The 21,957-nt window shown below is 43.6% G+C and overlaps 1 protein-coding gene across 1 annotated transcript in view; it reads left to right on the top strand.

Annotated features, from left to right (window-relative positions):
- The window catches only part of ANTXR1 (ANTXR cell adhesion molecule 1), a 215,675-nt gene that overhangs the window by 82,850 nt on the left and 110,868 nt on the right, over nt 1–21,957 (top strand). The window contains exons 10-12 of the mRNA XM_025868548.2: nt 1,267–1,365; nt 19,118–19,187; nt 20,531–20,609. Coding sequence (XP_025724333.1) covers nt 1,267–1,365; nt 19,118–19,187; nt 20,531–20,609 — 248 coding nt within the window. The remainder of the gene's footprint in view (nt 1–1,266; nt 1,366–19,117; nt 19,188–20,530; nt 20,610–21,957) is intronic.

The raw sequence follows: 21,957 nt of genomic DNA, 5'->3' as shown, positions 1-21,957 counted from the left end.
TATTACCTTGGCATATATGATCTCTAAATTAGTTTCCTGGGAATGAAGGTGACTTGCACTCATGACATTTTATTAAACTTTGGAAGAGTCTAGTTCTCTACTTCTAGTCTTCCTCCAACAAAAATGTCCCTTTGTATAGCAATTTACAGTTCAGGATCCACTTTCACAAATATTGCCTTTTCCCTCTGACTTTTAGTCTATTTCTTTTTTAAATGCCACCCAGTATTACCCAAAGCCCCAATTTTTATACACAAAAGAATGACCAAAAAGAAAGAAAAAAAAATAGAGCGTGGACTATTAGTTACTATCAAACTTAAGCAAGTATTTCTAAACATTCAGCTAATTTCGCTGTTTTTTTTTCTTTTTGTAAGACTATTGTAAAGATCACTATTTTTATTCCATAGGGATTTTCTTAACCTGTATGAGTTCACCACGCATTATGGCAATGTGAAATTAACATGCAGGGCCAGAGACCTGCAAGTGATATTCTCTCTTCTGTTTAGAGAGAAGCCAGTGCTACACTGAGGGGCCATCGTCCATTCAAGCAGATGATGCTGGACAGTGGCCACTGGATAAACAAGATTTTGATTTGTTGCTCAGTACAACCATTCCCACATAATCCTAGGTCCTAGAGACAGGAGGACCTGAAGCACTGTCAAATCATTCCTGACCTAATGCAACGTTTCTCTAGTGGTGGAAGAAAAGACACCACCACCAGACAGTGCAAAATCCCTTACCACACCATTCAGGACAGACTGTGGATGCCATAAGACAGTGATTTTCAAAAAATAAAAATAAAAAATTTAGTCACCTCAGGCTCTACAGAAATCCTTTCAGGGGAATCCAGACACAAGAGATGCTGAGTTGATTGGAGGAGAGGTGGCAAGCCCCCTCCTCTGTGGCCCCCCTGGCTGCAGGGGTCACAGCTTTTAAAACTGCCAGGACTTGAGAGACGGGTGAGATTTGAATGGACAGAGAAGCGGGAAGCAGGGCATTCCAGGTAGGAGGAACACCAAGGGCAAAGAAGCAAGAAGGTAGGAATTCAAAGTAAGACATCATACGCCTTCCTCGTGGACACCTAGTGATAAGGAGGTGGTAAGTAAGTGGTAAAAGGCACCCACGTGGTTTTGGGTTCCAACTTGAGCCAGCGTCCAAATATTTTAAGCCTGGCGAAACAGTTAACAAATGCCCTACGTCAGGGCAGGTGGAAAACGTAAGGTTAACGGACTGCAGTCAGATGACGTGACTTGTCCTTATTCCTTTCAGAATCATTTCAAGTAGTTGTAAGAGGAAACGGCTTCCGACACGCCCGAAACGTGGACAGGGTCCTCTGCAGCTTCAAGATCAACGAGTCAGTCACCCTCAGTAAGTTCTTGCAGAGTTGTGGGTCTGCTCAGCCTGCTTTGGGGAGGGGGGGCCCCAGCTCCATCTGCCATATACCTGGTCCCGCACAGGGGACCACACGGAGAAGGGCCTTCCTTGCTGGACGGGCCTCTCGAGGGGCCCTGTCTGGCCCGGAAGCTGTCCTTGTTCCTGTCAGGAAAGGCAGAAGGGCACCTGGGTCTCAGTCCACCGAGGTCTGCGCTAAGTCTCTCTCTCTGGTGGCAGTGCTGGCGCTGGGTGCTTAAAGCTCGGGAAGCTGGGTGTTCCTTAACAAAGGACTAGGTACTGTCAAGCATAAGAGTGAAAAATAGATGGTCTAAATTTATGAATTCTGAACAAACCAAAAGGCAAACTATTAGGCTTGCCTGTGTAGATTCTGGAAGTTTTTCCAATCTGGATGATTCTTGCCTCGAGTGGCCAAGAAAGTCTCATCACAGTGAATACCTGACATGAAATACAGGAATATGGAAGGAAAACGAAGTGCGTTTCATGCGAAGAATGAATTATGACACTGGCACTTTTACAAGACGTTTGTAGCAGGCAAGTTCTTAATTTAAAGACATGTGTGACTCGTGCGGCTGTCCAGGAGAGGTGGGGAAGTCTGGTTATGGGGAGGACAGATGGCCAGGAGCCCTGGTTATTATTCACTATCTGCACTGACAAATGGTAAGAATACACTACATTTTGTGTAATGCTGTGTCCTTCTAAATGTTTCACATCTTTGTGCCACAGTCGCTGTGGGAGGGAGGAGGCTCAAGGAGCAGGGGAGATGCACGGTTATTGACTCGACTGTGACTCTAGGGTCGGCCTCCTCATAGCCTTATGGCATAGGTGCCGTCTTGCTTTTAGAAAGGAAGAATTGAGGGGCATGGCTTTTTTCCTCCTTAACCTCTTAAAACCCCCTTGAATATTTAAACAGAGATAGGTACTGGCTTCCTTACAAACATCTGGAATTCCTGGCCTTGGAATATTTCCAAACATTTGAAACATTCAGTTCATTTTCTTGATACTTGGAAATGCTCTCACATACCCAAAAAGTACATGCGATTTGAAATCATTTTGAAAAATCCCCAACTAGTCAATAGTGTGAAGGTTGGACTTGTGCACTCTGCTGAGTTCCTCCTTTCTCTTCCCTTTGATCGTGATGTCGCTCAAATACACCCACCCTCTCTTCTTAGCCAAAATCTCAAATCTAAGATCAGAAAGTCCTGAGGGTTAACCTCAAAGATGTCAAGCCTTCCCACGTAGGCTTCCTAGACAAGCGAGCCTTCAGACCCAACCCGGCTCTAAAGATGAATGGAAATGGGGTGCAGCGTGGCCATTGCCTGAAAGGTTACACAGAGATACTGTGTTAGTAGAACATGAACTGCGGATGTGCTCTGGATTTGTAGAGTGACATTCTGAAGGCTTGTCTTCCAGCTTCTCTATGACATTTTCTCTCTTGGGAAACCCAACTCATCCTCTTTCTTCCTACCCTCTTCCTTTCCTCATATAGACTTGCAAACACCTGCACAGGCTCTCCACCTCATTCATATTCAAAAACAAATAAAGGTCATAGGGGTAGGGATCTGGCTGAAGCCACAAGCCCCCTTGTGCTTGCTGCAACAGCGCTGACAGTTTGGGGCAGAGGAAGGCAGTGACTCAGGCGTATGACATCCTGCAAACAATTCTCCTACACTCAAACATACAGTTATTAAAAATATCCCAAGTGGGGAGGGGGGACACCTTCGTGTCTCAGTCATGAAGCGTCGGCCTTCTGCTCACGTCATGATCCCAGGGTCCTGGGATCAAGCCCCACATCGGGCTCCCTGCTCAGCGGGCAACCTGCTTCTCCCTCTCCCACTCCCCCTGCTTGTGTTCCCTCTCTTGTTGTGTCTCTCTGTCAAATAAATAAATAAAATCATAAATAAATAAATAAATAAAGAAATTCCCAAGGGGGAAATATTGTAATTGGAAAAAAAACACTTGTCCTTTGTTCATTAATTCACCTGCTCATTCCCATTCAGTAAATGATATGAACAAGAAACTATGAGGACAGAAGAGATGAATAAATTTTAAAATACAACATAGTCAGATTTACATTTTTCTCTCAACCTTATGGATGTAACAGTCTCTACTGAGTCACCTCTGTGAAATAAAATAAATTTAGATTCCTTTACTTTTCCCAATCTCCTTTCTTATCTCTAGATCCCAAGTTTTAAAACATTATCTCTTTTCATTTTTATAGTATGTATTTCCTCTTTCAAGATTTTTTCCTAAATGCTGCATTAGATTTTATAACAGGAAGATAATATAATGCCATTATCAATCAGAAAAAGATTAATCGATGGCCCAGTAATGAAGCTAGGACTGTTGTGGCTCCAGCCAGTTCAAACATGGGGCAGGCCCCATAGTCCTTGACAAATAATACAATAGCAGATTCTATAAAGCCAAAACTACACATAAAAGAACAAATTGAAGAATTAGATTTATAGTGGAAGATGTTAACGTGACTTTCTAAGTCTTTGAATGAATAATAAAAAAATTAAAGATATAGAGCAGATATATAGATATGTTTTTAAATGGCTATGAACATTTATTGTACTGACACAAACAAAATGCCAATATTTAAATATAACACCTACTTCTCTCCCACATTCCTTTGCTTAAAAATAAAATCAATGAATCAACCATTTAGAAATCTAAAACAATTTCTGGACTTGCATTCAATATATTAGATCCAAAAATTCTGGATGAAATATGATTTTAAAATTTCCAGGGGTGCCCAGGTGGCTCAGTCAGTTGAGCATCTGACTCTCGATTTCAGCTCAGGTTATGATCTCAGGGTCATGGGATCGAGCCCCACATCAGGCTCCATGCTCAGCATAGAGGTGGCTTGAGAGTCTCTCTCTCTCCCTCTCCCTCCACTCCTGCCCCATTCCCACTCTAAATAAATAAATAAATAAATAAATAAATAAATAAATAAATAAAACCTTTAAAAAATGTAATGTGTGACCCTGCTCAAAAGAAGGAAACCCTCAGGTGTAGAAAATGAAAAAGGGAATGCAAAATCTAAGCAGGAAGCAAAGCTGTGGAGGCTCTAGTCCTGGGGGTCTGCCGGCCGAGATCCCAACACTGATGCAGACATAGGACATCAGCTTGTGCAAGGCAGCAGGCAAGAAGAGAGCCCCTTGCAGAAATTCAGCTCCAAAGGGCTATACCACACATTAACTGGGATTGGAAAAGCTGCTCAGTGACTCAAAGAAGCAAGGGAATAAAGTTAAGTTGTTATACCACCCAGATGATACAGAAGCACCAAGTTGGGAAACAAACCCCAGAATGTGTCCATGACCATTCTGATCCCTTGGCCCTGGCAGTGGCAATGCACACCTAAGCCAACATACAGCACTCCTGCGGCCAACAGCCCCCACTGAAGAAGAGCTCACAGCACCACATGCCCAACCAGATGAAGATGGATGAAACAAAGAGGAGAACAAGCAAGAAAAAGGGACTGGAGAACAATTTGAAAGATCATGTAAATAAAAGCATTTAAAGTGTGTAGAGAGATCAGTAAGACCAAGGGGAAGACCATTCAACAAAAGCAGATCTGCAGAAGAATCTAGTGTAAAAGCTAGAGTTAAAAAAGTTTATTCACTGAATTGCAATTTAATGGATGGATTTAGCAGTGTGATTAGACAGAAGGGAAGATGACATGCATGAACTAGAAAAGAAAGACAAGAAAATCCAGCCAAAGCACCAGAGCCAGATTCTTTTCACCCAAGTTTTGTAAGACTTTAAAGGACAGAGGATCAGGGCGCCTGGGTGGCTCAGATGGTTAAGCGTCTGCCTTCAGCTCAGGTCATGGTCTGATCCCATGGTCCCAGGGTCCTGGGATCAAGTCCCGCATCGGGCTCCCTGCTCCTTGGGAGCCTGCTTCTCCCTCTGCCTCTCTCCCTCTCTCTCTCTCTCTCTCTCTCTCTGTCTCTCATGAATAAATAAATAAAATCTTTTAAAAAAATAAGTAAGTAAAGGACAGATGATCCATATCTAAAACATACAAAGCAAATAGAGAAAAAAAAATCTTAATTCATTTTATAATTACATAATCTTCATTTTTTAAAAAAACTAGACAAAGACACTAGAAGTAGAGAATATTTGAGATCAAGCTCATTGAAGACATCTAATAAAATGCTGTCAAACAAAATCCAGCAATGTATCTAAAAAGCACCAGCACAGGCAAGACAATTTTGAAGAATGAGTGGGGACTTGTCTCTTCTGTACCAAAACATTTTATGCCAAGAAGGTATTAAAATTCATTATCCATTCCAAATTGTAAAAATACATACTTTTAGAAGACTAGGAATACGATAAAACTTTTTCAGCACAATAAAAAAAGTATCTTGACATGCGAATCCAAAACTTGACATCATTGAATAGTAAATCACTACGTAGAGGTATTCACTTTCTAGTTAGGGGGGAGAAAACAGGACAACCTGTTGTACGATTATTATTTAATATTGATCTGAAAGTTCTAGCAGCCACCAGTAGAACCCTCTGTGATGATGGAAATGTTCTAAAATGGTAACTAATGGTAGCCACAAGCCACAGGTGGCTACTGGGGACTTGAAATGCGGCTAGTGCAATTGAGGAACCGAATGTTTAATTTCATTTCATGTAAACGAAATTTAAACTTAACTTAAATGTCAGCAGCCACTGTGACTACCGTACTGGTCAAGGCCATAGGTATCACAATAACACAAGAAAACTAATGAGAGATCTAAGTACAGGAAAGGGGGTCAAACATCATTACTTTAAAATGATGACTATATCCTTCTGGAAAACTAAAGAGAATCAATAAACTACTAGACTAATAAGAAGGTTATTAAACTGGATGATTTTGAAATAAATTATCTACCTTATAATAATCAGTAGCTTTGTCAGAGTTCAGTAATGATCAACGAGAATGCATCCCAGGAGAAATAGAGCAATGACACAAGAAATCTAGTAAGAACTAATATAACCAAACTTGTGAAGATACATAGGAAGAAAGCCACAAAACTTGGTGAGGGGTATGAAAGTATAAACAAATGGAGAAGCAGTATAGATTCATGCATAGGCACTGGAACAAAACTACCCAGGAAAAGAATCCTGGCCTAAGCCTATGTGACCATGGCAAGTTACTTAACAGCTTCATGCCTCAGCTTCCCTCTCTGTAAAATGAGGATAGCAATAACAGCTCCTCTCTCATGAATTGCTTTGAGGCTTAAATGTGGGGAGTGGGGCTCAGAACAGGGCCTGGCACACAGCAAGCAGTCGATCACTGTTGGCTATTGGTATTAATTAATAATTACGACTCTCACCATTATTTAATAGAGTGGCAACTGAGTATTGTAAAGACATCAGTTGTCTTCAAATTAATATTTGCTTTTAAAACAATTCCAATGGGACTTTTTAAGTCAGCAAAATAATTCTAAACTTTATAAGGAAGAATAAACATTCAAGAATGGCCAAGAAAAATGTGGAAACTTGCCGTAGCTGATTTTTAAGATGTATAAAAGCGCTGCGGTAATTGGTCACTGAAACGATGTATAACCGGTGCTACGAAAGGCACACTGAGTTTTGGAACAGGAAAAACAAAGTCCATAAACAGAGCCAAACACTTATGTCAATTTGATATAAAATAAAGTGACCTTTCTAATCAGCAGGAAGAGAATGGATTATTCCCCCAAAATGGTGTTGAGACAACTGGTTAACCACTTGGAAAAACAATTCAGTGAGATTTCTATCTCACACCTTACATCAAAACAAATTCCAGATGAAAAATTTAAATGTGAACATGAAACTATAAAAGTTCTAGAAGGAAACAAAAATAAATATTTACATAATTGTCAAGCAGGGAGAGGCTTTTTAAGCATAACACTGGAGCGAGAAAGAATAAAGGGAAAATTTAATATTTTGGGAGCATATTTTTTATTTTTCTGTTGCTGTCCCCTCAAAATCTAAAGGGAACAGAAAACTAGCAAAATTATTTAAAAGACATATAAAAGAGTCAATAACCTTAATATACAGACTGCTCTTAAAATCAGTAAAAGAAAAAAAAAGTGAGCACATCAATGGATGAAAGCTATGAAAAGGAAATTTACAAGAACAATAGTGGTCAGCAAACATATGGAAAATGCTAACTGTCGCCAAAGACACGCAAATTGAATAATCTATCAACCTGGCAAAGATTAACAATACAATGCCCAGTATTGGCAAAAAATACAGGGGAACAGGTGTTTTCATTCATCATTGGTGGGACACCATTAAATCTTTTAAAGGGCAATTCTTAAAATGAGGCAACTGCTTTTATATATTTTTGACCCAGAATTTCCATTTCAACTTCCTCAAAAGGAAATGATTGGGAATATTTACAAGGACTTGGCTACAAGAATGTTCATCCCGATATTGCTTATGATAGCAAAAGGAAAAAGAAAGAGAAAGAGGGACAGAGGGGGAGGAAGGGAGGAAGGCAGGCAGGCAGGCAGGCAGGCAGGCAGGCAGCAAGGAAGGAAACCAAAACATCTAAATGGGAACAATATAAATGTTGAACAATAGATAATCTGCTATATAAATGATACTTTACCCCTATGTAATTAATGTTGTGAAGAAGGGAAAGAAGAACAATTGCTGATGTGGGAAAACGTTAATAATATAGTTACAAAAGTTACAAAACAATACCTCCATGCTATTTCTGTTTCATACACCTCCTTTTATGCAGAGAGAGACTTGAAAACGCATCAAAATGTTAACAGTAGTTACCTCTGAATGAGACCACTATTAACTTTTTCTTCTAAGTTTTCTACAATCATATGTCTCTTATGTAACAAGAAAAAAATCCACAACAGTTGTTTAAAATTTAATTTTAAAATGCTTGTTAATTATGTACTCCTAGCACAAAATAGCATTTGGTTAGTTCTCCAATCACCAGGCTGAACTCACTCCTGGCCAAGAAGATATCTTGGAAATCCTCACACAAACTTTATTTATTCTGGCTGTACTTTTTCCTACTCCAGTATTCAACATATTGTGCCAAGAAAAGATCCACTTTCAATTGGAAATCCATTTGCAGAGAGATTAGAATCCTGAAAAGGAGACACTAGGGTATGAGCTGAGAAATGATCCATCTTAATGAACAGTAAATTAAAAATGGGCTTTTTATCAATGCAATAATGAAAAACATGCTAGACTGTCCTGGGGCTGCGTGGCAAGGTAGGAGGTATGACGATAAACAAAGAAAGCGATTTTTAACAAACTCACTAAAATTCCATTTATAGGCCATGTGAGCAATCGGTTTCCTGGTTTTATAGGCACACTAGTTTTTGCTACAAAATGTTATTTCCCAGCTTGATCTCCAATCTTATTCACTAGGCATGGCTCTGGTTTCCTTTTTTTCACTCTCAAAGGATAAAACTTTGCCCCTTTTGAAGATTCTTTTTCAAACTGAACTTTACTCATGAAGGCAGTTCTAAGAGTCCCAAAGAAGGGCTCAGCTTCCCGAGGGGACGAGAGACAACACTCGCTCGAGTGCAGAAGTTCGAGTGTGTTTGTTTTTAAAAATCTGTCCAATTATCCAGAAACTATACTTCATCTTAGAAAACATGTGGGCCCTGGGGCTGCTGTGGGCACCCTAAGGAGATCATTGGAAATGCACCTATGATGGCAGATGGGGAGGGAAGAAGAGAAACTTCCCAAACAAAAGCCTATTGTTTCCTTTCTCACTGGTTAGAGTATGGCATCTTTTGGTCAAAGGTTCTTAGTGCAATTTGAATGCATCCCTGAGGGGTTGATGTCATAAGAAGATGGTGGAAGATCACTTTGGGTAACTCAGAATGAAGAGACATAAAGGAGCATCTCCTCTTGTGGTGCCGGGTCAGGCTGCATATCAGACTCTCCAGAGAGCTTCATCTAAGAAATAATAGCAGCTACTGATTGCTGAGCACCTACCCTGGGCCCTCCCTGTACTATCTCATTCCATCCTCACAGCATCCCAGTGAGGGACAAGTTATTTGTATCCCTTTTTGCTAAGTAGGAAACTAAAACTCAACAAGTGCCCAAGGTCACCTAGATGGCTGGAGGTAGAAGCGATTTGGACCTTGGGTGATCCAGAGGCTTTTGACCACTTCCAAAACAAAGATCCCCACAGATCCCTGGGTCCTCTGATTCCCAAATGCCCACATAACTCTGATATAGACCTCATTAGGAGGTATTGATTCCCATGACTGCCCTGCATTTTGTAGACAGGAAACCTCAGCTCAGAGAGATTTGGCTACTTGCCCAAGGTCACAGAGCACATTAGTAAGGAGTCAAGACTTGAACCCAAGTTCAAGAAAAAAAGCCCTGGACCGGGGAAGAAAGAGCCCAGGCTTTAGCGTGTCCATGTATGTAGTTGACTCTACGTTCACAGGTAAAGCACCCCTTGTGATTCCCTGACTGGCCCCCTTTTCCTTGAACTTCAGGAGTTTCATGTTATCTGACAGTGTTCCCCTTTGCCCCTGCTTTCAGAAAGAGCTCTGATTTTGCCAGTCATTTCTGAAGTGGTTCCTGCCAAGACTGTGTTAGTGTGTGTTCCCATCATTAAGGCCCAGACAAAAATATCGTTAAGTGGAAATTTACTGGAGTGTTGCCTGGTCAGACAAAAGCCCCAGTAATCTGGGATAGGATGGAAATAAATGGGGAGTTGCCACCCCACAGTAACTAGGTGGTAAAGATTTTCATTCTGGGGCAAAAGACCTTCTTGCAGGGGTGAGTTGACACAGCCCAAAGTTAGCTATGGCAGTGCCTGATAGACTCACCCTCGACCTTGTCCCTGCTCTACCATGCATGCAGTTTGCCTCCAAGTGAAAATTCTAAGCGACACATGAACTTAGCACGCACTGTGCTTCTTTGAGGCGTGGTTGGAGGAGAGACTTGCTTGTGAACTTCCTGAGACTGTCATTGCCCTAGCCCTGCCTGTCCTGATGGGGAAAGTTGGACCCCTCTACTTCTGCACCCAATGACTGGACTTCCATGAACCCTGCTTGTCCTCACATAACGCTCCTCCTCTGTCACTTCAGTGGGATGGTGGAGGAGAAGAGGGCAACCACAGAGCTGGGCCAGACTTGTGAGAACCCCAGGCAGGCTAACAATCTATGCCTTCCCCTTCAAACTGACATTCTTTAAATATTTTCTCAACACCCATTTCAAGGAAAAGGTGATGCTGCTGAGGGAAAGGAAGAAAAAGAATGCTATCTGTGGGTCTCTTCTCCGTGCACTTCAGCTCTGGCCCCCAGCATGCATACTGCAGCAGTTCCATAGCATCCACTGTTATTCAAGTGTGTGCCTGGGGTCTCCATCCCACCTCTTCTCTGAGTCTCTATAGAGGTCTGTGTTCTTTAAAAGCAGTCAGTATTGATCATCCTGATTGTATGGAAGCCTCTAGGCATTTTGGTAGGCTTGCCCCTCCATCCCAATTCCAAAGGTAAAACCCTCCCAAACCTAATTGTGCACAGCTACAAGAGTTTGTGTGTCAGGAGACACACAGCTTGTGCCTGAAGCCACAGTTGTCTTCAACCAAGTAAAAACAAAGCTTTAAAAAATATATTTATTCTTAGTAGATTACAGCTGTCTTGAGTGCACCACTTACTCTGACCTCAATTTTTAAAGGCTGATGCTTTGCTTAGAAGATAATTTGTAAGTTTTATAAACGTCAAATGGTCAAGAATTTTTTTGGTGTAGATTTATTGAGAGGGGAAAATAATTTGCAAGAGTCCTGGGCCCATTACCTTTATTAAGTTGTCTTGCAATACCTACACCGCCCCTATTACCTTCAGATAAAGATGAATGCCAAATACCATGACGTTATGTGTAGTATGATTCCAATTATGTAAAAAATAATATGCGTAGAAAAAAAATCCTGAAATAGGGTACCCCAAAGCATTAACAGTGTTTATCACTGGAAGTTAGGATTACCAAGGATTTTCATTTCTTTTTTATACACTTCTCTGTCTAGCTCAGACTTCTCACTTTTCTCAGTCTTGTATTGCTAAACACGTATGACCTTTGTAATTAATAAAAATAACAGAAAATATGAGCAGAAAATCATTTACATCCTGAGAAATCAAACTAATTGTGCCGAGGACCAGTTCCGGGAGCCAGTGAGCCTAGATCCACAGGGGTCACACCGTGTGTGGGACTGGGAAATGCATAAGCCCAAAAAAGACAATCCAGAGACCAGCAAGGCTGCTGGATCCCGTCCCTGCACTCTTCTGGGAAAGGACTCATGGTCCCTTGTTTTTTCCTTCTCCTGGGGCCCTGATGGAATCTTGATCCTCATGTACACAGTGACCAGGATAACACACTTCATTATCTTCTAAGACTGCACTCAGTTCTGAGTCCTATATTGCCGTTTATAGGGAAGGTGTTCCACTCTACATCCTTCCTGCCCACATCAGTTCAGAACCTTGGCAGCACTCTAAGTCCCACTTCTGGAATGCCCCTTTCAGTTATAAAGCTCCACCAAGCAGAGTGGCTCAGGTGCTATACCACCTACCACCAGGAAAATCTGGACCTATGAAGCCTGCATAGGGGCACTCTTCCTTTCTCCAACCAGGTGTCTTGCAATGAACCTCAAGCTGTTTTTCCCTCCTCTACCCATCACTTTATAACACCTCTGAACATTTCTGAACATTCTACCCATACCTGGGGGCTGTGGACCACCCAGTAATATCTAAAGGACCCTCTACAATGGGCAATATATATATATATATATATATATATATATATATATATAGCCATGATAGACATTATACCAGGATTTCTTACCTTGATACTATCGACATTCAGGGCCAGATAATTCTTTGTTGAGGGGGGGAGAAGGATGCCTTGTGCAGTGTAGGATATTTAGCACCATCTCTGGTCTCTGCTCACTGAATGCCGGTAGTACTTCGGTCCTAGTATGACAACCAGAACTGTCTCAGACATTGCCAGTTGTCCCCTGAGGGACAAAATCACCACATCGGAGAAGCACGGCCCTATATAGATGTCCACAGATCCTATTTGGATAGATGACTTTCTTCTTGTCACCCCTCTACCATCTAGCCCTGACACAACCTGGTAGGTAAGTCGCGAGACATATTCAGTTTGCACACATGTTCACATCTTCTGTTTTTCAGGTGCCTCAGAGACAATGAAGCTAGCAGTACCCCGCTTTAGTAACAAGAGTTGACATGTCAAGTGCTTAAATGCTGAGCACTTAATCCTATCATCTCATTAAAATTTATATCAATTTATGAAATGAGTACGATTCACATCTGATCTCTCATTCCCGAGATCTCTGGGTTGCAGTTAGGGTTAGGTAGCCAGCAGGTGACGGAGTTGTGATGGAATTCGAGCCCAGGCTCTTAACGAGCTCATTGTTTCTCCATCCTGGTCCAACCTGCCTCCAGAGAACAGGAAAAGAAACCAAAAGATATATCCTGGATACCTGTAACCTACAGGAACTGGTAAAATAGTTATGTAAAGGCCCAGGAAACTTACCTGGAAACTGTTGGCCAGGTTCAACTCGCCAATGAGGGCTTCCAAGGAAACCTTGCAACAATTCCAGGCCAGGGAAGAGGGAGGTAGATGTGAGCCATGCCTAAGGAGGATGGTGGCCAACTCTGGCTTCAGCTGGGCATGAAAGGACATTATAGCGGATGCGCTGTGTTCTGAGGATTATTCCCAACTCGGCCCCACTCACCAGCACTTCACTACCATCTTTTCCCGTTCTGTCTTGACTCTTGTTTCTCATTCCTCTGACCTCAGAACCACTGTTCACCCTTTCCAAGTAGAAGCCATTCTCTCCACTTTCAAATTCCTTGCTTTGTCCCCGAATTAGAGTTTAATGTCTTCTGTCAAGAAAATCCCCAGGCTTGTTATCTCACCCATTTATGAAAACTTCCCCACCCAGGGCCTGACACAGAATATGTGCCCAATAAATAATAATTTCCTTCTACTCTAAGCAATGGGCTCCATTTAGCTTTGCAGTAAAATCCCCGTGTTTGTGAATTATCATTGCAGGAACCCCAGGAGGGCAATCAACTACCTCCTTTCTGGCTGAAGCTCCAGAGAGCTCAACCCAGATGCTTTGAATTTCACTAACTTGGAGTCCTGCTGAATATCATTTTATTTCAGGTTTTTGCACAGTATTTTAAAAGCCTAACTTTTTAAAAAGATGGTTACTTTTGAAGTCAGCGAGAAGATAGAAACATCCAGCCTAGCTCTAGCCTGTCTGTTCTCCCTTCATTCAGACACATTCCCCAACCAGCTGATAATCTGGTGCTGAACAGTTATGCTTGGCTTAGGGATGCCCTGAAAATGCTCCCTAGACCCAGTGGAAATTGGGAGAAAGCGCAGGGTGAGCTCATTTAGTCCCTAACCTTCACTATTTTGTAACAGTAGGAATGTAAACTCTACTTTGGAGCTTACATCAGCTTTTGGAGGGTTTCAACAAGCACCCCCAGATAAGACTAAAGGTTTTGCTTGTCCTTTTGACCAGAAATAAATATTTACATCAAGAAAAGATTGCCAAGGCTTGAAAAATATTTGAATTATTTAATCAGTCCTATAAAAGGATTCACTGTGATTGGTGTTTGAATTAGCTAATGAATTTTAATCCTGGTTTTATCCCAAATCCATTAGATAGTCACCAACTGCAGGGAAGAATTCTGGGAATTCCTTCAATAGTCTCAAAAGAATTACATTGATTCAAGGTCAAAACCTGGGAATGTATGTACTTGAGTGTATGGTTCTGGAACATGGGTTCATTATAGTAGATCACTGTCTCTCAAAAGGTGCCTGAACCTCCCCACAGAGCTTTTCAATCCTGATCCCCTCCCATAGGAGACAGTGTTCTCCAATCCTGCCCCCGGAGCATCTTAACCGTTTGCTTCCAAAGTGGCCAGGTATAAAAAGACTTGGCTCCTGGTGTAGCTCAGGCTGTATCACAAAATCAGCTGTGAGATAATAACAATGTGAAATGGCTAACTAGTTTCATTTAATTTAACAGTTTAAATTACATCTGTGAAAAAGCCAGCTGGGTTGACCTTGGGCAAATCACTGCAACAAAACCTGGGTTTGAATTTCAGCCTTGACATTTACAAGTGGTGCAACACTAATTCAATTAACGAACCTCTCTGAGCCCCAGTTTCCCAAACTGTAAATGATAAATAATAGTAATGTCAAACGAGACCATGGGTATATAGTGTTAGACAAAATCAGTATAAACATACAGATTTAGATGATATGTGGATATAGATGTATGTGTGGGTGGGTACTCTGCCCCACTCTGTGCCCTCTGTTCTCATCCTCAGGAATGCCCAGTTCTCAAGCCGAGGGTGTTTGGCAATTTGGTGTAATGACGCTCACTGAGCCCCAAATCCTGGTTTAAATCAAGCTTGTGTTCAATTATCAGACTCTTGTAGACAAATGTTTTAGATTAACCTATGTACCGAATTCTGAAATATCTTTGGTAAAAGGCAAGGAAATTTATATTTACAGATCATCTAAAAATTCCCTTAACTTCTGGTCTCAAACTCTTGCCCCCCCCCCACAATCTTCTCCCCCTGTTGCCCACGAGCCAAGCGCGGGTCTCCTAGCTCCTGGTCTCCACCCCGCGGCCCACTCAGGGCTAACCAGCAGTGAAATCGCTGCCCAGTGGACAGAGGAACTGGGCCTCGGTCGCGCTCGGAGTGGATTACGGTCCCCCCAACATCCCAACACCACTGGCTTTGGCGGAGGCAGCAGCAAGGTTGGCATGGCCCCTGAGCCAAACGTGGCTCAGCCGAGGGGGAAGGCTTTGTGCCCTGCTTCCCAAGAGGACATTCCAGGAAGGAGTCAGATGATCTGAGTTATGGAAACCAAATGGCCCTCCTTTGTTTAGAGAGAGAGAGAGAGAAAGAAAAAAAAAAAGTCACTCATTTTTGTGGTAAAGCGAAAACAGGCTCCAAACCAAACACTCCCTCTCAGAGCAGAAAATGCCAGCTCCCCAGAGCGGGCCCACAGCCCCAGAGGCTGATAAACCGATGGAAGGCGGAGTCCGGCCTGAGTTACAGCCCCCGCAAAGTGTCCTCAGTCCTCCCAGGGAGGTTTGCCTCTGCTTTGCTCCAGAATTATTTGGTCTCTCGGGCAGGAGAGGAAACTGAAGGCAAGACAAAGAGAAATGTCTAAGTGACCTAGGCCATTCTTGTCCTCTCACTCTTTTCCAGTTGGGATGGAGGGCGGGGCAAGAGCTTTGCAGAGAAGGCCCTGGAAGGTGCGTGGGCACTAACAGCCCCCTGGGCACACCGAACCCTGAGGCTCCCTTGTGTCACTCCAGTGCACCATCTCTGACTTGGATGCCCACCTCCACGTGACCAGCACTTCCCACAGAATGCAGCCAAGAGTCACGAGGCCTCCTGTGGCCACTCTGTGGCTGCCCCGTGGCTCCTTGGGCTGGCTCCGTGGGCGGGCATCTGCACTCCCAGGTATTGCTAGTGCATGTGCTGCAGGATAAGCCGTGGCCAAGAAAAGAATATAGTTTCTAGTCAGCCATGCCTATCCCAAGTTCGGTTTATTCTCTAACACAAGCCTTTCCTGGAATGGAGAGGCTCTTGGCAAGGGAGGAAAAATGGAGAATCGAGTTCTAGTCCTGGCTTTGCCTCTCACTTGCTGTGCAACCATGGGTCATTGTCACCTCTCTGAGCCTCCATTCGCATCGGAAAGTGAGCCCAATGCCCTTGCCTTGCTTCGGTTCGCAAGGTTGTTGTAGAAGGAGGTAAAGCATGGCCACAGCCAGACTGCCTGGGGGTGGATCCAGGCTCCCCTGTGTAACACGGGGCAAGTTTCTTCACCTCTCTATGTCGTGCTTCACCTTTCAAATGAAGGGAATAATATCCTTCCCTGGTAGCACTTCTAGCAGGTTAAATTCGATGATGTGGCTTATGCAAGGTGCGTGGAGAGTGCCGACCCACAGCATGGCCTGCATTAGTCTTGATGGCATGATCATCGCCAGAGGCTGGGAAGTATCTTGAAAACAAAAATGCTCAGTTCGGGCATTGTGTGATCTGCCAACGTCATCATAAACTTCCGAGTTTCATTCAACACACCTCCACTGTTCCAGCAATGTTCCATGATCTGCGAAGATTAATTCTACATATGAGGAGGGACCTCCAATACTTGTTGTTTTTAGGAAAAATCCCCAAAGCCCCACCATCGCCTATAAGGCCTCGGTCATCTGGTCCTGCTGCCTTTTCTAGCCTCATTTTGAGCCACTGTCTCACTCAAATTCACCAGCCTTGTTGGCCTTCCTTTAGCTCTCAAAGGCTATGGGCTCCTTCCTGCCCCAGGATCTTTGCAGGGCCTCCTGTCCCACTCCGTGTCCTCTTTGCCTAACCACAGGTCTCAGCTTATATCGCCTTTCCTCAGGGAAGCATTTCCTGAACTCCCTTCTCTTTCTTTCTTTGTGCTCACCACAATTATAGTTAAATAGTAACTTGTGTCATCTCCAGCATGTCAGCTCCTTGGGCAAGGTGCTTTCCTCTGTTTTGTTCATTGCAAGGCCTAGCACAATGCCTGACACGTGGAAGATATTCGAAAGAATATATTTTTTAATACAAATGAAAGTGCTTAATAACTGTCTCCCCTGCAGCTCCTACAAAACCCATGAAATCAGAGACCATGTTTCTGTTCTCAAAGCCTGTGTCTCCAGTTCATAGAAGGCCTTTAATAAATACCTGTTGAATGAATGAATGATCAGTGAATGACTTGGAATAGCCCCCCTAACTTTTCACCATTTGAAGATCTCCCTAGACATCAGAGAAGACTGTAATGGACCATTCTCTTCCTCCTCCTTCCATGGAGACACCGTGCTTGGCACTCAGACATGTCCTCTAACCCTCACCCCAGGTGGCTCTGCTCCTTCAATCCAGGCAGAGGGCACCAGCCTTCCTAGTCCGCACTCAAGCAAGTGTTTAGTGTCAGCCACAGTCCAATGTCATTAGAGACATCCGTTTTGTAACAAACGCTGATAGGAGAATACCGTCCTTCAATTATACGTGTATTCCTTTCTTCTAGGGCAGGCATTTGTATTCACAGCTTGGTTAAAGGGACTCATATTATTCATCGTCATATCCCCGCAGGTCCTACCACAATGTTTGGTACAGAGCACGCACCCTTAAATGTTGCATCATGAAGGCATGAATACTATATACTGACTGCAGTTAGTAACTTCTCAGCCCCAGAACCTGGGACACAATGAAGTTTTTAAGGAGCTTGAGATGAAAGCTTTCTTTTTTTCACCCACAGAATAAGAGCAAGAACTCTCCACCTCCAGACTCCCCCCATTCCCATCCATCTTTCACAGCTCTATCTGCTGCAACTCCCAAAATCATCCCTTCAAGTTTTTTTTTTTTTCCAAAAACCTCCGAAGTTCTTTTCATAGCTAATAGGCCTGTGTCCAAACTCCTACGTTCTCACGCAAAGAATTGAGACCAAATTTCTTCCTATACTGATCTTTTCAAATCCTACTTACCTCCAACCCTAGAATATATCTTTTGTTTGCTCTGCCTCTGCTCATGCCATTCCTCTCGCCAGGAATGCCTCTTCCCAATCTCTCTGCCAAAGCACATCTCAAGTGTTGTGTTCCCTGTCACCTCACCACATCACCCACCTAAAGAGAGCTCTCTGTCCTCTGAAGCTAAGTAATATTTTGGCTTAGCTACTTCTTGTATGTGTCAGAAAGCTTTTCCTTCTTTAAAAAATTGAGAAATAATTGACAAAAAGCATTATATTAGTTTCAGATGTACAACCTAGTGATTCAATATTTGTAAAGAAGGTGAAATGATCACCACGATAAATCTAGTTAACATCCATCACCATACATCATTACAAATTCTTTTCTTGTGAAGAGAACTTGTAAGATTTACTCTCTTAGCAACTTCCAAACATGCAATACAGTATTATGACCTAGAGTCACCACACCGTACATGACATCCTCATGACTTATTTGATAACTGGAAGTCTGTACCTTTTGACCATCTTCACCCATTTCACCCATCCCCCACCCCTGGCAACCACCAATCTGTTCTCTGTTCTCTATGAGTTCATTTTTTTTTTCTTTTTTAGATCCCACATATAAGTGAGATCATACGATATTTATCTTTCTCTGACTTATTTCACTTAGCACAGTGTCCTCCAGGTCCATCCATGTTGTCACAAATGGCAAGACTTACTAACTTATGACTGAATAACCTTTGTTGTATGAATACATGTATATACACATGCCACATTTTCTTTATCCACTCATCTGCTTAGGTTGCTCACTGCACGTCTTGGCTATTATAAATAATGCTGTGTCAACAAACTTTCTCCATGAATGTGGCTTCTCTCTCAAACTAGACTCAGACCCGAAGTTCCCTGGGGACCAGTTTTATATCTTCTGGATTCCCCTCAGTTATGCCTAGTCAATGGTAAGAGCTCAGTCTCTATTTGTTCACTGATTGACTCAATTGGTTGTATGAGGTCAGGGACTAGTAGCCTAGCAAGAGAACCTTAAAGTTCATTCACTCGAGCGGATTTTATGGCTCAAGACCAGTGTCTAGTTCAGAGTTACTGCTTTTCTCATGTCTCCCAGGATTTGGTGGATGGTCTCTAGGAGTCACTGAACATGAAATTGTAAAGTTGCTTCACTCTTCTTAATCCAGTGACTTCCTTTTTACAGATGAGAAGCCCTTCACTGTGGAAGACACTTACTTGCTGTGTCCAGCACCTATCTTAAAAGAAGTTGGCATGTAAGTTTCCACCAGCAACTGAACCTCACAGCCAGGGAGGAGAGAGGAGTAGAAGGGACAAAGGGAGAAGGAAGAGTCTCTCTTCGTTGTTGTCACGCAGCCTTGTCTAGACCTCGCCAGGTAGCAATGATGGTGCCAGTGCTTCCGGTGAGCAAGGCACCAGGACAGATGTCTTATAAAGAGTACCTCCCTTTATCCTCCCAAGCTCCCAAAGAACCAGATGCTCACATCATCCCAGTTTTACAGATGTGGAATCTATGGCTGAGAGAATTTAAATAGCTTGCCCACGGTCACACTGCAGTAGTGGAAGGGTCTAGTGTCCAACAAAGTTATGTCTCACTTAATCATACCTACCTTTCTAGAGCTCACACTTCCCAAAACCCTCCCAACCCACATTATCTCACCCTGTCATCATAATTGCTCTGCTGGATGATTATCTCCTCCTTAGACATAAGGAAGCACAGAAAGGAAGCTCAGAGGGGTTAAGAAGAGTGGGTTCAAGACCCCAGGTTCAGACTTCTGGGCCAAGCTCAATGCTCCTTCCTCTGTGCCCCTGCAGGGCATCAGATATCTGTTGGGTGTTCATCAGAGAACACAAACTCGCTTCTCTGTAAACATGATTGGAACAGGCTGAAGAGAGAATGGTGGCTTTGAGGAAAAAATATTAAACATGTTCATCTAACTTCTGCTTTCAATCACTTGTTCTAATTGTAAAGCCTCCAAGTCTGGTTGCCTAACACTGACCTTCAAGTCCACTGGTTCCACAAACTAACCCTGTGTCCATACTGCCAAAGACAAGCAAAACAGAAGCTCAGGTTTCAGTGAGTCTCACAGAGATAGAAGGAGGGTAGAAGGTCAGTCATCCACTGCTGTACCTCCGTGAGCTTGTCAGGGTGGTAGCAAACCCCCTCATCAGAATCAGTCACAGAGGGCCCGGTAACCACAACAGAACATTCAGTTTACAGTTTGACAAGTGTACGCCCACAGACGCAAGCCACGTTTTGGGAAAACTTCTTCCTACGACAAGGTGACCGGTAAATTAAATGGTAGCAGGCCTTGCCGGTTCAATGCAACTCGCTACCACGTAAGACGGGCTGAACGCAATACCTTGACACACCAGCCAAGGGTATCCCGACATCTCTCTAGAATGTTAGAGCATACGGGTGGGCCCTAGAAGCCATCCTCCACATTTTACAAAAGAGACCCGCTCAGGCCCCCAGGGGAAGAGACCACAGTCCCCGGGCAGTTAGGAGCAGAGCCTGCAGGGGACTTAAGCGTCCGGCTCATGGCCCCTTGCTCCTCGCGCACCATGCTGAGTGTCTCTGGCTCCCTTGTCATTGCAGGAAAGCCGCACTTCAGGTCAGCATGAACGATGGCCTCTCTTTCATCTCCAGTTCTGTCATCATCACCACCACACGCTGTGTAAGTCATCGCCTTCCCTTTCCTGAAGGCTCTATTTGTCATTCTCGTTGCCTGGAAGTTTCCGGTTCTGCATTCTGTTCACTGAGCTTTGATCCCAGCCCCGCAGGGCCAGCTGTAGGCTGGATCGGGGGCATGTGGGACCCGCAGAGGGTATCGGGAAGGCCTGTGTTGGGTTTCTCCAACTGGTCCACTTCTGTGACCGAGAGTGAGACCTGGACGCACCGGTGTGTCCAGATGGTAAGACAGGGCCAGGGTCTGTGCAGTAGTGAGGGGGGACATCCGGACGGACTGGGTCTAGGAGGAAAAGTGCAGAAAGAAATTGGACGGCACACCCAGAAAGCACATCTTAGGGAGCTTTTCCCTAAACAGAAGCAGGGCAATAGGGCAGTAACTAAAAGGCAATATGGAATATAAGGAGAGTCTCATTTAGAATGGGAGAAATTGCACCTTGTTTATATGATTGTGGAAATAATCCAGGAGAAAAGGGAAAATTGGTGAAGCAGCGTGGAGGCGGGGGGTGCGATGCCACAGGGATTGTAAGGCAGGAGTGGATTGTATTCCATCAGCTCCTCAGACACCCCCTCTCTGGGTCCTTAATAGCAGGTGGTTTCTATTTCTGGTTACACATAAAATCACCTGGATGACTTTTTAAAAAATTACGGTGCCCAGTCCTCTTGCCGGGCCAACTGAAGCAAAGCCGGGGAGTGGTGGTTCCGAGGCCTCCTGGGGAGGTTCTCAGGTGGCAGGCCTTCGGCCAGTGTAGCTACTCCCTCATGCTGGCAGGATCTCAGAGCTCAGCCTATCAGAGGGCTGCCAGGGCTTAGTGGCTCTTCTGCAGATCTCAGTCCCTAACACGAGCAGTTCCAAATTAACCTTTGTCTGAATAGTCAGGAGTTCTAACCAGATGCATTTTTTTCCATTAGATCATTCTAAAGGCTAATGTGTTTGGCCTAATGGTCAGCTTGGGTGGATACTATGGTCACGTCCTGCCTGGGCTTTGGAGGACATGTCATTAGAACCCCTCGGTAATGGGGGTTTGTCTCCCTAACACTGTCTCAGCTGGACAAGAGATAGCAGGCATGCCCTGAAGTCAGACAAGATCAAAATGGGGGGTGGGAGGGATGGGGTGGCTGGGTGATGGGCACTGGGGAGGGTATGTGCTATGGTGAGCGCTGTGAATTGTGTAAGACTGTTGAATCACGGACCTGTACCTCTGAAACAAATAATACATTATATGTTTAAAAAAAAGAAGAAGAAGAAGATAGCAGGAAGGGAAGAATGAAGGGGGGAATCGGAGGAGGAGATGAACCATGAGAGACTGTGGACTCTGAGAAACAAACTGAGGGTT

The sequence above is a fragment of the Callorhinus ursinus genome, unplaced genomic scaffold (assembly GCF_003265705.2).
Source record: "Callorhinus ursinus isolate GAN/ISIS: 27379988/994484 unplaced genomic scaffold, GSC_fseal_2.0 scaffold10, whole genome shotgun sequence".
Classification (NCBI taxonomy): Eukaryota; Metazoa; Chordata; class Mammalia; order Carnivora; family Otariidae; genus Callorhinus; species Callorhinus ursinus.
This window is presented reverse-complemented; position numbering and strand designations above follow the sequence as displayed.